A 15,868-nucleotide genomic window follows, 5' to 3' on the forward strand; every position below is an offset into this window, starting at 1 on the left:
TCTTCCCTCTCTTCCTTTTTGTACGAGACCCAGTTATTATCTTTTACTGTTGTTTTCTGAACTTTACAAGGGGCCTTCTCAAGCTCGGGTGCTTTGATGGGGCTGAGAGGAGGGGTGTGGGGGACTTCACAGACAAAAAAAAAAAAGTCAAGAGAGACAAGGAGTATGTTTAAAAGGAAGAATAATAGGCTTGTTATACAGCTGCCAAATAAAAATATTAAAGCCAGGCTATAAAGTGGAAGATGTTCATTAAAAAAAAAAACTGGGTAAACTGAGATAGTTTGAAGAATTTCTGAGCAAACAAAGGATTAAATCAAACTTCTGATGTATTTAATCATAAATAAATGGTAAATTGAGAGGCATATTCTGTAAAATCTCTAGATCTGTGATCTGAGAAGGTTTCGGAGGAACTCGAGGCATGTATTCATCCGGCACCACTGGAAGTTTCTTATATAAAATGGATTAGAAACAAATGTTTGCACTCATGTGGATATAATCAAGTCCGGGGCTCTGCGGCTGCCCTTTCAGCTGAGCTGTGCAAGGAGAGGAGAAAAAAAAATCCAAACTCAAACTCACTCCTCTCTTGTTTCCAGGAACCGGCCACAAGGACTGAATGTCTCTGGGCGAGCTCAGTGCAGAGTGCTGCAGAGAGAAAAGGGGAGGCGGGTGGAGGTGAAGGGATAGGAAGGACGTTTCTTCTTCTTTTCGCTTTCTCTTTTTTTGGTTGCTGGCTGGAACCGTTAGCGACCCGATCTGCTTTCAATTACCGGTGGAGGATGATGTTAGCCCTCTTCCTGTCCGTTATGTCTTGCACATGCAAACTCCAAAACATCCTGGAGTCTCACCACTGTCCTCTCATCTCTCCTTCCCCTCTGTCCCTCCCCTCCTTTGCTCCTTTTTTCTCCCTTCATCCACTAAGAACAAGTGATTCATCTTCATTGTAGCGGAGGGTAAAATGGCCACGGGGTCATTTCCACTCTTCCTCAGCCTGACCCTCATCTGCTGGTAATTCAGTGGTCAGAGAGTAGTTAAGGAATTGTTTCATGTGCATTAAAAAGGGACATTAAAATACACAGGAAGACCGCTGCTGCTGCTCTCTTTGAGCTTTTCTCACGATTCTGTTTAGTTTAGAGATTTTCATTCTCCTTTCGATGAAACAAAGATTGAATGAAACAAACCAGACTACTTCCTCTCATCATCTCATCCAGACTGTGTCATTATGAATGATGCCATAAATAAGTCAAGTATGTGAAGAGAAGGTCTCTTAATTTTTCCCAGACTACTCTTTGACATCCAGCTCCAGTTGAAAATGAACAAACAAAAGTCTTCATGCGTTTCTATGTCCACAAGTGAGTACAAGCCCAGCCTCAGAGCTCTATCCCTTTAGATTTAACCTGGCACTAACTGACACTTTCATAATAACAATCTGTTAAATGTCATGAAGTTGACATAGTGAGAATTTCAAAGGCATTGCTCATGACTTGGATGGTAGCGTGGCCCAACCTGAGGTTTAAGCTGATCGATCCCCAGAAACTCTTAAGATATGAAATTAATATGTTTATATTCAGGAGCAATACATTAAAAACAAATTACTGACCACCTTTCAGAGCATTTCAAATCCTGCTATGTGGTACAGATCATCCTACAAGTTTGTGCTCCGGTTTTTGTGAGTGAAATTCTCATGTTAGGGTAGTTATTTGATTAGCACTAATTAGCAAGTATAGTGTCTATACGTCTATGGTTCAGCTGGCTAACCAAGCTTGCTAGCCTTAACTGATAACAGCACTCCAGTCTCTCTTCTCATAAGGCGAGAAAGACCTAGAGTGCAGCTGCTCAAATGTTGAGGTTTTGAAATGCAGAGTTGGAAATCAATGTGTGACGTCACCACGATTACGTCTGTTATACAGTTTGTGGAAAAGGAATAATCACGTCAGTGAGAGTGGTGATCATAGTGGAACACTTAGCAACTCAAGAACCAGATTTCTTTATGGAGTCAGCAGAGATATCTGTTTAATTTAGTTTTTACGGTGCCTGTGTTTCCTGTCTGTTGCATAGCAGACGTTGCACTCTCTGACGTTAGCTCTCTTTATTCTCTTATTTCCTTCTTTTGGCTCTATAACTGGAGGAAAAACACTCAGAAACTGTCACTATAACTACTGCTTAACTTTCACTCACATTAACAGTTGTTAGCCTATTTCCAAAGGTTAGGAACCATTTCAGGAACTAAGGAACCCAGGAGTTAAATTACTCACTATGACATCATTTGATGTTCCTATTCTAACAATTTTACATCATGGACCTACGAGAATGATTAAGGGTGTTTTGACACCTGTAGGTCATTTACTCCTGTCTGAATCAGTTGATGAGTTTGTAAACTTGTAGCTTTTTCTCATGATTTTGGTTTCTTTCCGCACAGAAAAACTCAGAGCAAACCAAAACGCGTCACTACAAACCATGTGAGAAGGTTCAGTTGGCTCATTGGCCAGATGTGTCTGGGGCGGAAGCAACAAAACTAAATACAGGAAGAAAGTGCTGTGTTCTAGACTATTGAAGATCACAGAGGTTTTATATTCACAGCTAGCTGCTAGCCTGTACAGATTTTTGCACATCTATAGTACCGTACCACATTCAGGATACAAAGCAAGCGTGGCTACAGGAAGTTTTTTAGCTTAAACTTGTAACATACACCTGGTAGTTGGGTCGGACCGAGACTCTTTTGGAAGAGTTGATTACTGTGTTCACACCTGCACAAACGAACCAGCTCAAGGGAGAAAATGAACCAGATTTCAACTGAAATGGACTAAACCCTGCATGTGCGAAAACACCCTACCTTTGGAGTTTATGCCAAATGGCCAAATAAAAATTCCTGCTAGAACAGGAGCTTAGCTTTATAGTGCAATTTGGAAGCATCAGCTTCTACTAACTCCAAGATCAATATGAGCGGCATTTCTTACAGATGAGTGAATTTTTAAAAAGATATGTTTTTCACCTTTAAGAAGACAGACAGATGAGTCTAAATGAGCTTAAGGCATGAGAGAATGAATGGAAAAAACAAACAAACAGACTAGTTGTGTCAGTTAATGTACCTTGGGGACATCAATAGCAACCTCCCTCATGGCACTGGGCTTCACTACAGACATGGCCCACTGGAGGTCCTGCAGAGTGACCGTCACTGTCCCCATCAGCTGCTGGTCAGACGGTGGTTGATGGGAACCTCCCAGTGCTCGCCTCAGTGCGTGCAAACCTGCACAGAGAAGGTTTACATCAGCTAAATCTGTCACCGAGTCAGAAGTGGAAAACAACTTCATGCTGAAGAAAAAAAAAAGAACTGACTTGACACAGGTTTGACCTGAAGGGAAGCATTTTTTGTTTGACATATAACAACTTTAAAAACGAAACAAAAAAGAAGCTTTCCCTGAAAACATTCAGGTTGACATATTATAGAAAAGATGGATCATTTCAAATTCAAAAGGTATAAAAGAGTTCTGGATCCACTGCCTAAAAAAGAAGTGCTTGTGCCATTTTTCTTCAGTTTCATTCCAAACCCATATGCACCAAGTCCGTTTTTTAACTCAAAACGTTCAGGCTTGTACTTGCTGTGATGATACACACCTAGTGAATGCAAATCTTAAAATGAACGCTAATTCCCCTTTTGACGGTGAAAATAATTGGGCCTGCAGAGAAAAGTAAGCAGGCAGAAGGGAAGGAGAGTGTAATTGAAGAGCTTAAGGTTTGAATGCCTTTAATCTGCAACTGAATAAAAAGAAGATAAGAAAACAAACACTGATGTGTCAGTATCAAAAAATGAGCCTTTGTTTCGCTCTGCAAAAACAGTCAATGCAGAGTGATCTCACGAGGAAAAGAGTCTGGGCCGAGTTAGCTTTTAAAAATTGTGAGGTGATGACTGACAAAGAGCACATACTTCTGAAGAAAAGGTTAGAAAAAATTATTTATTTACTGGAAAGGTCATTAAACATGCCTGCTAACCATAGAAAGCCGCTCTGTCTTCTATTGTTGGATGCCGAGCAGCTGTGGTCAAGTGCCTTATTTAGAGGAGGCTAAGCAGCACTTGTAGAGGGAACTTGGTTTTCTTTTTCCTGCTTTTCCACAATCAGTTAACAACCACAGTTGTTATCTGTGTCACGGGGGAAATGAAGATTGATTAAGGATCTTGTTCCGAAGCACGTTCTCAACAAAGGATGTTCTTACACTTTTTGTTTAAACAGAATCTGTTGTTTACTTCAAAGGAGCCTGATGTACTGTACAGGTGAAATTAGAACTGTACAAACGTCGGCAGTGTTACTGCATGAATCGGGTCAGTGCAAAGGGATTCCAGTTGGTCATGTACAATGTTTTGTTTGCAAAACTTTCCAATTTACTTAAAGTATAAAAGATCTGCAAGTAGGGCAAATGCTGTTTGCCATCACTGCTAAAAATGTAAGGAGAAATGCAAAGAGTGAAGCAATGACAGCATGCTAAACGCCATGTGTGGATCAGCTTGCATCCAGCTGTGGAGATTTAACCCCTACAGGTGGGAGGACAGGTCTTCTCTGAGTTAATTACATGCTAAATGTGGCCAATGATTAGTAGTTACAAAACCAGCCCACAACCACGTTTCCAACCCCAGTGTTGGGTAACAGTATATTAAACACACAACCGTTCTCAATGCACATGTGCACATATCACACAAACACACTCTTGGCTTCCTCTTCTGAGCAACAGGGTTGGGGTGGAGGGGGTCTGGATAGGAGACGGAGTGGAGAGGGCTGTAGGGGAACGGACGTGGTCCAGGGCTTGGGGCCAGAGAGCAGACGAGAGGGGATTTACGATCAGACAAGAGTGCATCCTGTTTATATTTTCCAGGACCCGTCTGACTAGGCAAGGGACAGACAGACAGACAGACAGTGAGGGACAGAGGGGAAAAAGAAGAAGGAGAAGGAGAAATTCAATTATTGGAAACGCATTTGTCTTCGGCCGAGGTCAATGTGTTCCCCAGTCCCGGCTCCCTGGTGTATGATGCATTTTTCACGCCCATTCAATCTTTATCCCCAAACACCCACCCTACTTCTTACTCTCAATCCCCAGAGGTCTAAACATCCCATCATTCCACCTGGCTGCTGCTTCAGCTCTTCATCTGCGATAATGCTTCGTCCCGGCACTGCTTAGACTGCACAAAAACATCTGGTTTGAGTGGAACAGACGAGGCAAGACAGGATAGGATGTGGAAGGAAGCTGGGGCGAGGAGGGAGATGAGGAGCACCAGCCACAACACCATATGCACTAACCCCAAACCAAAGCTGCCTGCCCTGCAAAGGCAGTGGGGCCTCAGCCTCTATAAATGCTGAGAAGGTGATGGAAGAGGGCCAAAAACGGGATAAACTGCTGGGTTTGGATCTTCTTTGAGCTTAGAATGACCACGGAGATAGAATGATTTTGGACTTCAAGACCTCTATAAAAAGTTGATTATCCGTATTTTACACAGATCAGAATAAATAAACCTATATATAATAGATAAATATAATTAGCCGCTTCTTCAGTGCATCTCTCATTCTGAAGATGAACTCCGACTCCACCAACTTGGACCGCTGCTGGTGATCACAGTCTTTGCTCTGCTCTGCAGCCTTGTGGCACATTAACCAGCTCCCTGGTTGGGGTGGCCCTCCAGTTCAGAGTTAATCTGTGAAGTTGGAACATGTACAGCTCCAGGATGAGAGACTCAATCAGGAAGAAGCCAACTGTCAACAAGGACCACCACAATAGCAACCTGGCCAGTGATACAGCCAGAAGGTAAAACACAAGACGGAAAAAGCCAAGGGTGGTTGGCTAGGAGCAAATGAAGTTTGAAAATAAGAGCCAGGAGACTGTTCAGATGTTCTCTCAGATGGATTAAAAATTAAATAAGTAAAGGAATCACCAAATATACTTGGACAGCCTCTTAAATATACCCGGGCAGCTTGCCCGAGCACAGAAAATGTGTCAGAAGCAATGTAAAGTAGCATAAAAAAATAATACACTCATGTTGAAACAAAGGCAAAAAGCAACAATTATGCAAAATCACATTAAAATACTTGAAGAAATGCCTTCATGCTTCACTTTCTGCAGGGTCATTAACATCAGATTTTTTCTGCACATTTCTGTGAAGCTTTTGTCACTACGTTTTAATCCTCAGTCCAGCAGCTAAAGTGAAATGCTCATCATCTGCAATAAGCTTTGACAGACAGCTAAATTTAAAGCTTCCAGTTAGTAGTGTGGCTGCATACAAGCGCTGAAAAGAAAAGAAAAAAAAATAACATAGCTGACACATGTTTAATAAATGTTTCATCAAAAATCATTCGAAACTGTCTGGATTGAATGTAACACTCTGTCAGAGGCAACGAAAGGCTTTGCAGAGAATCGGTCTGGCCGAAGGGAAAACAGAGTTCAGAAGGCGCAGAGCTTCAAATGCAGCCTGGAAGCCCAGAGGGCGGCGGAAACTTGATTCAACAATTTGACTTTAACATTTTGCTTTAGGGATTCTCTTGGCTGACTTCAAGCACACATTTGGTTTAGTTATGAAAACATCCGATGGGAGGAGAAGAGGGAAAAAAAAGAAGCAACACAACACAATTTAATCTGAACCTTCTGTGGACTCATTTCCCTATTCCTTTCTTTCCTTTTTTTCCTTGCACTCCTGTTTTCCAGAATGCTTCACATTCACCAGGGGTCCAGAGGGAATTGAAAGAAAAGGGGGCCTCCTAAATGTACAAGAATGCACATTTGCAAAACATCACACCAGGGCCTAAAGTAGGTATGGAAGTGAGAGAATACCTCATTTCCCAGAGCTGGCATTGGAAAAAAACCGAGGAGAGCGATTATTTGGGTTTTTTCCCCTTCCCTGGGGCACAATCTTAATTGCATCCGTCCGAAACAGACCTTGCCCCAAATCAAGGCCTTCTTTTCAGGGATCACATCCTCTGATGCTCACACCAAACTGACCTTTCAACAACAGAATCAAACATCTGAATACCAAACATTACTTGGAGACACTTTAACATGTGAAGTGGCCAGAAAAAACATCAAGACAAGACGTGCATTAGATTATTTTGGAGCCAACACTAAGTTACAACAGCCAACAAGTAATAAAAAAAATCAAAAACTTCTATTAAACAGTAGGATGGAGAGAATGTAGTGAAGTTAAGCGGTTTATGTGCATTTATATATTGAGACAACCAGAAATCTGAAACACTGTCCCAATACTATAATAGTATTTCCAATCGCAAAGGGTGAAAGAGCAGCTAGTTTATGACGAATCTGTTTCTGCAAAATTGAAGGCAATTAAAGTATCATAAAGATTTATGCCTTTCCATGAATATTGCAAAGGTCATTTAAATGATAGCTCAATTCTACTAGCAGAAAAGTAGGCAAAGCCAGTTTATGGGTCACCTTTGAGGGACAGAGTCTTTGACTGTGCAGAGTCAAGGACTATGGGTAGCCAGGACTACGTAGTCAATACAGACACGTCAGCATGCAGTCTTAAAAAAACAGCAGTAAAAGAGATGACGTTAAGCATAGTTAGAATACTTCTTAAGTGAAAAGTTGGCTTGACGAAGACAGAAAGTGTCAGCCGAGTTCACCACAAAGACGTGTGAAAAAAAAAAACTCATCAAAGATCAGAAACGGAAGCTTAGAAGCACAGAGAGCAGCTACGGTGGAAAGTTTACACTGCTTTTAACACTCGAGGGGAGTGTTTAAAACAAGCACAAGGATAAATAAAAGTAGCAATGCCAATTGTTCCACATATTTTTGATACTGCCACCTGGTGATCGTGCACAGCCACAGCATGTAAATGACTGTCTGCAAAGACATGTGCAGCACCCTTGATGTTCATGAACAACCTCTGTCAACTTCTAAAAACCTTGAAAACCCCAAAGTTTCAACTTTGAACATTTGAGCAGGTTTTCAGTACAAGCTTTCTGTTCATGCAACTACAAGTCCACTCAATACAAAGTCCAAGACTTTCCCTCAACATTCAGAGAGGAAGAAACACAAGAGTTAAACATTCCAGCATGGAAGATTAAAAAAAGGAAACCTGACACAGAGAGAGCGTCAGGGAGCGCAGATCATCACCAACAACAGAAGTGTACTTGCATATCAACACTGCATTCGACATTTCAACACAGAATAATCAGAGCTATGTTTTTGTGTTACGGTGCATTGTGTGCTGCTGCACTGAAAACCAATGAGGTTGAGCTGAAGCTCCCCAGCAAGGCCGGCCTCGAATGAATTGCAAAATACTTTGAGCATTACACCATCACAAAAAACCACAGGAACGTTTTCATTACTCGCCGGGGCTTCCGGAGCACTCTATGCACCTGTATTTACAATATCCAACATCTGTTCCCGGAACTGAAACACAGCAATAATATGTGCTCTTGAAGTACACACACAAACACACAGACACACACACACATCGCTGTCACTGGGAAAAGGTATGTGTCGGGTTTTAGGAGCACAAGCAGCACATTTCCGGATTTTATAAACAGGGGCCTCAAATAAACCTCCCATGCTGATCCGACTGATATTTATGTGACCTGTACTGAAATCCCTGAAGTGTCTTTAAAAGGACAGATGACTTGGGAAAGGCACTTTATAAGGCTATGCTGCCGCTGTAAACATCAGTGAGCATTTAGCACTGTTTGGCCCATTTAGTCTTCCACGGCAAAATTTATGTCAAACACACAAAACTCTGCTGGTTTTTGCTGCCGTTTTTCTTCCTCGTTTCTACAGAGCGGAGTAACCTCTAGTCCCCATTTCCTGTGTCTCATGGCCAGGAAGATCAATGGTTTGGGTTTAAAAACGCTCAAGTGCTGAATATTTAGGTTTAGGGGATTTTCACTAAGCGTGTTGGCCAAATCACTTTGCACATTTCCCGTGTAAATCATTTAGGCCATTTAGTTGCTAAAGTTTGAGTTGTTAAATATCGAGCCTGATCTTTGCCGTCAAATAGCAGGCTAACCAAAAAGCTTTCAGCTGACACAGTGGTGCATTTTGTGTTTATTATTCCATATAATCAATTTTACTGGCCCTTTTTGCTCCAGCAGGCTTCCCCTGTTTAGAGAGGCTTGTAAACAGTGGGTCCGGATGTGGCACAAACCAAACAAGCATGCACCGACATACACACGTTCAAATAGACGTGCACACTCACACACGCAATTTACACTGTTTAGACTGTGGAAATGAGTCATCTGCCAGCACCGGGATCAGTTGAACACCAACAGGACGACAGAGAGACGCCCGGAGTCTGTGAGGCTCCGCGAGACCACATGACAGCTTCCAATACCACGCAGAACACCTAGAGGGATTCATTATGAAAAAGCTGTTTTGCATAATCTCTGGTGGGCTGGAAATACGGTCAAAGTAACATTTAGGGAAATATGAACACTAGAACTCAGCGCATTTGTGGTTATACTGGAGGAAGCTTTTGTCAGGGATCTTGTGACAAAACATAAGAAAGCATCCTACACTGGCAGCCTCTTTACTGTAAAGACACGCAACCCTATTTGACCTTTGCTCCTTCTTTTTTTCTATATACAGTTTATGCATATTGCTAATTAATTAAATGTGCAGGTTCTGCCAGCTAAGTTTTCGTCTTACATAAATTTATAGAAATTTTATAATTTTGGCCTAAAACCTGCAATTCCTTGAGGCTAACCAGGAAAGTCAGTCCCCATGCACTCCCATATTTATATGCTCAAATTTAAAACTGAAATAAAAGATGTTTATAATCTGGTACAATACCCTTTTATTTTTTTCCTCTAAAACTAATTTATCCCTTCATAATAACTGAAATACGACTGATGGATACTGACAAGCAGCAGTTTTTTGGCACATTTGTCAGAGGAACTACCTGAGAAAATAATATGACTTGCAGCCAAGTTAAATGTAAAACAAGTCAAAAAAAAGTATTTTCAATCCAATTTTGTTTATATGGCACCAAATCACAACAACAGTCGCCTGAAGGAACTTAGTATTGTAAGGTAAAGACTCTACAATAACAGAGACAAAATCCTAAAAATCAGACAACCTCCCCACAAGTGAGCACTTGGCAACAGTGGGAAGGAAAAACTCTTTTAACAGGAAGAATCCCCCAGCAGAACCAGGATCAGGAAGGGGCCAACATCTGCAGCAGGAGACGGGGCAGGATATGCACTCTCACATTTGGTGAGTAAAAGTTTTACTTTATTGTGTCTATTAAGGTCTACCAGGCTACCAAACTTGCTAGCTACAAAATGAGGCTCCAAAAAGAGAATTCACAAACTAGTGCACAATCTCAGATGGGCTGCACTGAGCTTTTTATACAGAGAGGACATATTTAATGTGATAAACTAGGAAACATGAGCCATCAAATTTATCTTGGACATAGGAGAACTACACCCAGATCCCTTTTTTTTCCAATTTTAACATTTATTTCAATTCAATTTGATCTATTGTGAAATAGAAATATAAAAAGTGAATCTGTCTGTACAAGCAACCAGTCAAAATGTTGACTCATCAGCTCTTAATAGTTAATTTTGGGTGCGTCACATGCTCTATTATAATACATTTGGATAATGGAATCTTCATTTAAATGTCTTTAAAAATGCATATTAGTTGTGAAAATGGATGTTTTGCATGTGTTTTAAAGCAAATCTTTTTCTATTATAAAACTTCAACTACACTCAGCTCAAACATGGAACTACTCCTGCAGCTAACAAGAAACAAATCTGGGACTTCTGTAATGTCTCCATCTAAGTTAACCTGTCCTGCAGGAATGTGCATGCTGACACATGTCTGACATAAAGCCACAGTCAGAATGATGTGATGAGGAGCGACAGATGCAACAGAAAAGCTGTCAGAAAAATGCTCATACACAGAGTTATAAGCGTGCAGCATGGACATTTTTCTGCTGTGACTAACGCAGTCCAGCAGATCTTCTTAATGTGTACATGAATCTGTCAACATCAATGAAACTATGATGAAGGCAACGCTGTCAACAGAGAGAGAACCGCGGACAGAAAAAAGTTTGATTCAGAAATCCCAAATTTAAAAGAGGAGAGAAAGGAGAGAATCAGTTTAAAGGATTGTGAGTCGTTTGGCTAATGAACTTGCAAATTCTAACTCGGGGATTCTCACTTCAGAAAAGATTAGAGAAAAATATATATCCTTAGATGTAAATTTGGAAAAGAACTCAACAAAACATTTAAGAAGGAACCATTCAGCTATTTTCACCCTGCAGATAAAAATCAGATCTTTGTATCTAAACAGAGCTCAGTCTGGTTACGCTCCATGCTGACTCCACATGAACTGGCAGCTACGCTTGACTGTACCTGCACAGCTATACAGCATTTGACCATGAGAGGTCCTCATTCACAGTTGCTACAGTTAAGAGGTTTCATTTAGGGTTTTCAAGGGGTTTGATATTTTTTGTCACTGACAATGAGAGGATGGTGAAATGTAATCAAGTACTTAGTTTTGAAATGCTCAGCTTTAATTCTACTTCTTCTGACTTTCACTTTTTAAGGGGACTTCTGTCCCCCTAAACAGTGTGCAAACAGTACATGAATGTCAAATTCTATTACTGTAAAGGGAGTATGAATTATAATTGTAGAAAATGAAGACTATTTTAACAATAAATGCATGTCAGTCTTAGCCCAGGTGAACACTTCACGAGGCTTGCAGTGGGGCAATAGCTTGCTTAGACATTTATTCATTTTTCACCCATTTGTGTCTTAAATGACAGACAACCGATTATGAATGATGACAACCTCTTACCTAAATTTAAAGTTTGTGCAAAGTAAAATCAGAGATTAGCTTCTTAGCACATCATACATTCAGTAAAGAAGAGCTCCAAACTGACAACAGCATACAGAAAACAGAAAACAGCATAAAACTGATAAAAAATATTGCTTATCTATAGAGTTAATTAAACAGGATGCCATCCAGTTTGCCTGGTTAGTGCATGTAGGCTGATGTAAGAACAATCAGAAACAGGAGAAATTCTTTCCCCAACAAGTTACATTTTATGTACTTTTACTTCAGCGGCATCTTTCTGCGATGTTTTAAACTTTTTTATTACCCAGAGTTGAACTGTTTTAAATGAGACCTTTCTCAAAAATAGTTCAGTATTTTCTTTTGCAATTAAAGATTAAACATGTGTGTACAGCAGTCAGAGAAGCATCATGATGCCTTCTCAATACTTTGATGCATTCTTGTTTTTTCACCCCCAGGTTTAAAAATGCTTCTTTCATTAAGTTTAACCTGGATTCCATTGGTCAGTGCCCGTGATGTAAAGCACAGTTTTTCTTAATAATTTGTGCATTCGGTGGAAGCTTAAAAAGGGATTTCAGGTGACCTAAGTGAATCGCACTTTAATACATCTGGCATGAGCGTGCTCATGCATTACAATGCTTTAAAAACTGGCAGATCCGTGATCGACTGTAATTAAGTGCTCATTATATAACACATCTGTCGTCAAGAAGTTTCTGGGGCTCAGTATAATTCAGAGTGGACAAACAACAATTTCCCTAATGACATCAAGATTTCCATGCATTCTTATCCACACACAAAAGAATCAAACACACACACACACACACACACACACAAACCCTTTGACTTTCCTAACATATGAACAGCTCATGTAAATAGTCTTGTTCTCTGATCATTAAAGAGCCTGGAATTATTTAAAAGGCAGGATAATGTGCATGTGTTTGTGAGTGCATCCATCATAGAAGCCACAAGTCCGTACGCGTGGATGCTTTAATGCAGCTGTGCAAGGTGGATCTTTCGCGTGACCAGAGTATATTGGGCTCGCCATGATATATGTTCCCTCAATTTTATTTTTCAGGAAGCGGTACATCAGAGTGTATGCTTCCTCAGCAGCTCATTGTTACCTGAGCAGCACAAGGAAACAACTGCAGTTCCGATTTGATGTGTTTTTATGCCTCTTTTGTTCCTTTCGGTACAAAGCAAAATAGGAAAAAACAGATATCAGCTTGCGAGTTCATGTGTGTATGTTTTCTATGGCTTTATGTGTCTATTTATATGTATCCAAGCAATTTATAGGGATAACGGTAATGTGGTTTGGATTTTTACTGAAAATAATCTGCAAAGATTAAACAACAGTGCTTTTTAATAATTTGTAAAGAAACTGTATAACTGATTAATGTATAAATATTTGAAAATTTGAAATAAAATTTTTAGATGGGGGCAATCACAAAACAAGATTACTGTGCATACAGCAGACAGCTTTGCCTTCATTTATACATATGAAATAGGAATCTGTGCATCATCACATAAAAAAGGTGTATGCAACTCTGTTCAAAGAAAAGCAAAAAACATAACTATTTTAGATCTGGTCACCTTTTTTTGCTCATTAAAAGTCCTGTTCTGACACTCTGTGATTCAACTCACAGTGAAGTCACTTGGTAGTTAAATTTGATGAATGGGGTGCGTGTAAGATTTCAGTGGTGTGAACTGGCATAAAATGCCACACTGGCACCAGCCACAGTGGAGGTCAGTTGCACCAAATAATCCCCCACAGAGATCTCAGGATGTTACAGTAGAAGTCATGTTCCAGTAAACGTCTGCTTGTCCGCCTTCCGCCTTGTCAGATCAGTTACCTTCTGGCTTGGCCACTGATTTTCCATTAAAGTGCTGTTTTGTAGCTGGAGATACAGTTCTCATCAGCAGTGATTAATCTGCACGTACAGCTTCAGTTAGTTTGACACATAAATCTCAAAGTTAAAGTGGACAGAATGGTTAACACACAAAGGAATCTAAAAATAGAAATCGCACTGAAAGCAGTCCAGAGGTGCACAAGGAGACAACCTTAAAGGGGAGAGTAGCCAAACTTAAATCGGGTAAGTTTCTTGCTCTTTTTCATGACCACAGTAAGGTGATTGTTTTTTAGTGCACCATATAGAGCACTTTGGATTTTGCTAGGTAAACTGACACTACTTTCTTTCAGTTGCAGTTGCATTACAATCCTGGAAAACGTGTTATACAGTAAAATCCTCCCCTAACAGAAAGGTGTATCATGGGAAATTATATTGGAGTTATCACACAAAATGGGAAATGACCACTGTGACCAAATCACATGCTGGAGTCATGCCATGCTCCCCTTTGCTGCATTGACAGCCAGTTAAAAGATGGCATGAATGAGATAAATCTATGATGGTGTTAAATCTGGACTGATATTTATCAGTTTGAACTTTAGACCCAGCCCCAAATTTCCGGTGAATGTCTGAGAGCGCTTTAGCTATAGACGGCTCGTACTCCAACCAAGCATCTGTAACTGAATTTATATTTTATCTCAAGCGGTAAAATGAAAGAAAGAAGTCGCGAGTGCATTAAGAGTTCTCCTGTGGCTTTTTTGTTGCAAGGGCTTTTATCGGTCTTGTGATTTTGGTTTGGAGATTTTGGGGAAACTAGCGGTGTCGAGCGGGGTTGGGGAGGTTGTTGTCTCCCTCAGGGGCGTGAGGGGGTTTCTCAGAAAACACTGCCAGTCACGTCTGGCCCTCTGCGGACAGTAAATTACGCTCATTGCCGGAATGCTTCCACACAGCAGCCCAGCTCCCTCCGTAGCTGGAAAGGCAATACGCCACATACCCCGGGCGGTGGGACCACCCAGGAGGCATATGGGGTCACATACACACACTTCCACAGAAAAACAAATAAGCATGTGCTCAAACAATCACATATACCCCCACAATCAAGGACATGCAGGGCAGATACACACGTATATAAGCCAGTGTGTTTGTCCTCAGGGATATGAGGTGGGATGGTTTGTGGTGCTAGGGGTGAGGGGGCACAGGAATTTCACAACAAGTGGTGGTTTTTGTGGTATTCGGATCCCAGTGAGAGAAACCGCTGAAACTCCCAACTTCCTCTCTGGCAAATATCAAAGGATGCTTGACCTGTGTGTTCAAAGGAGCTGTGGGCATGTCAGGCACTCCAAGAAAATGTCTCAAAAATTGGTAAAAATAATTTAGATGGAAATAATTCACAAGTTACTGTGGTCTGGGCGACATTTTACAAGGAAAATAGAGGTCAAGCGAGAGAGGGAAAAACAACATGAGGCCTAGAATGCACCTAGAGCTCAATAACAAACTGTCAATCACTATTGTTTGTTGGTCGGATACCTCAGCCCACGGGGCAAACTAAACTACAAAAAGATGGAGAGCAATTCTGGGCCGGTTGCCATATGCAACTGTGTTTTGTTTTCCTAAATTATGTTGTTTTCATGAAGTGCAAAGAGGAAATCAATGCAAAGAGAAGCACTGGTGTTTCTCAACAGCTGCTTTGAGTGGCCATAGATGTACTTGGTTTCTGTGACATTATAAACAACAGTTTACATGACTATCAAAAGCTACAGCTACAAATCTGGGAATGATATTTCAAATCAGAGTCTAAGGCTTGAAAATATCCAGCTTTTTTTGGCCTGACAGATATCAGTAAAGATATGTAAATAAAAGCGTAGCCACACCTATAATCCAAAATGTTTTTGCGTGCTATTAGGTTCTTACAACTTGGAAACAAACATTTCAACTCTCTAAAAGAGAGCAAGGCAGTGTTTACTTGCCCGCTTCTTTGCCAACAGCTGCGAGATCCGCTCCTACGTAACCGTGAGCGGCGTCCGCCAGCTGCGTCAGCTCTTCCTCGGTGGCGCTGCACGGCACGCATTTCAGCTGCTTCTGCAAAATATCTGCCCGCTCTGCAGCACCAGGAACTCCAACCTGCCGTCACGAAATCAACACAGAACAGCGATTTGTATACCACATTTTTTGTACTCTGTCCACATACTCAGAGCCTCAGAAGAAAGTTGCGCAATTAAATAGCAATTCTTCACAAA

General features: G+C 40.9%; 1 protein-coding gene across 1 annotated transcript in view; it reads right to left on the reverse strand.

The window, feature by feature from the left end:
- afg2a (AFG2 AAA ATPase homolog A) overlaps positions 1-15,868 on the reverse strand; it is a 107,807-nt gene that overhangs the window by 83,697 nt on the left and 8,242 nt on the right. Inside the window, exons 10-11 of the mRNA XM_063485127.1 lie at positions 15,599-15,752; positions 3,087-3,244 (exon numbers count right to left, since the gene is read on the reverse strand). Coding sequence (XP_063341197.1) covers positions 3,087-3,244; positions 15,599-15,752 — 312 coding nt within the window. The remainder of the gene's footprint in view (positions 1-3,086; positions 3,245-15,598; positions 15,753-15,868) is intronic.

The sequence above is a fragment of the Pelmatolapia mariae genome, linkage group LG2 (assembly GCF_036321145.2).
Source record: "Pelmatolapia mariae isolate MD_Pm_ZW linkage group LG2, Pm_UMD_F_2, whole genome shotgun sequence".
Lineage (NCBI taxonomy): Eukaryota > Metazoa > Chordata > Actinopteri > Cichliformes > Cichlidae > Pelmatolapia > Pelmatolapia mariae.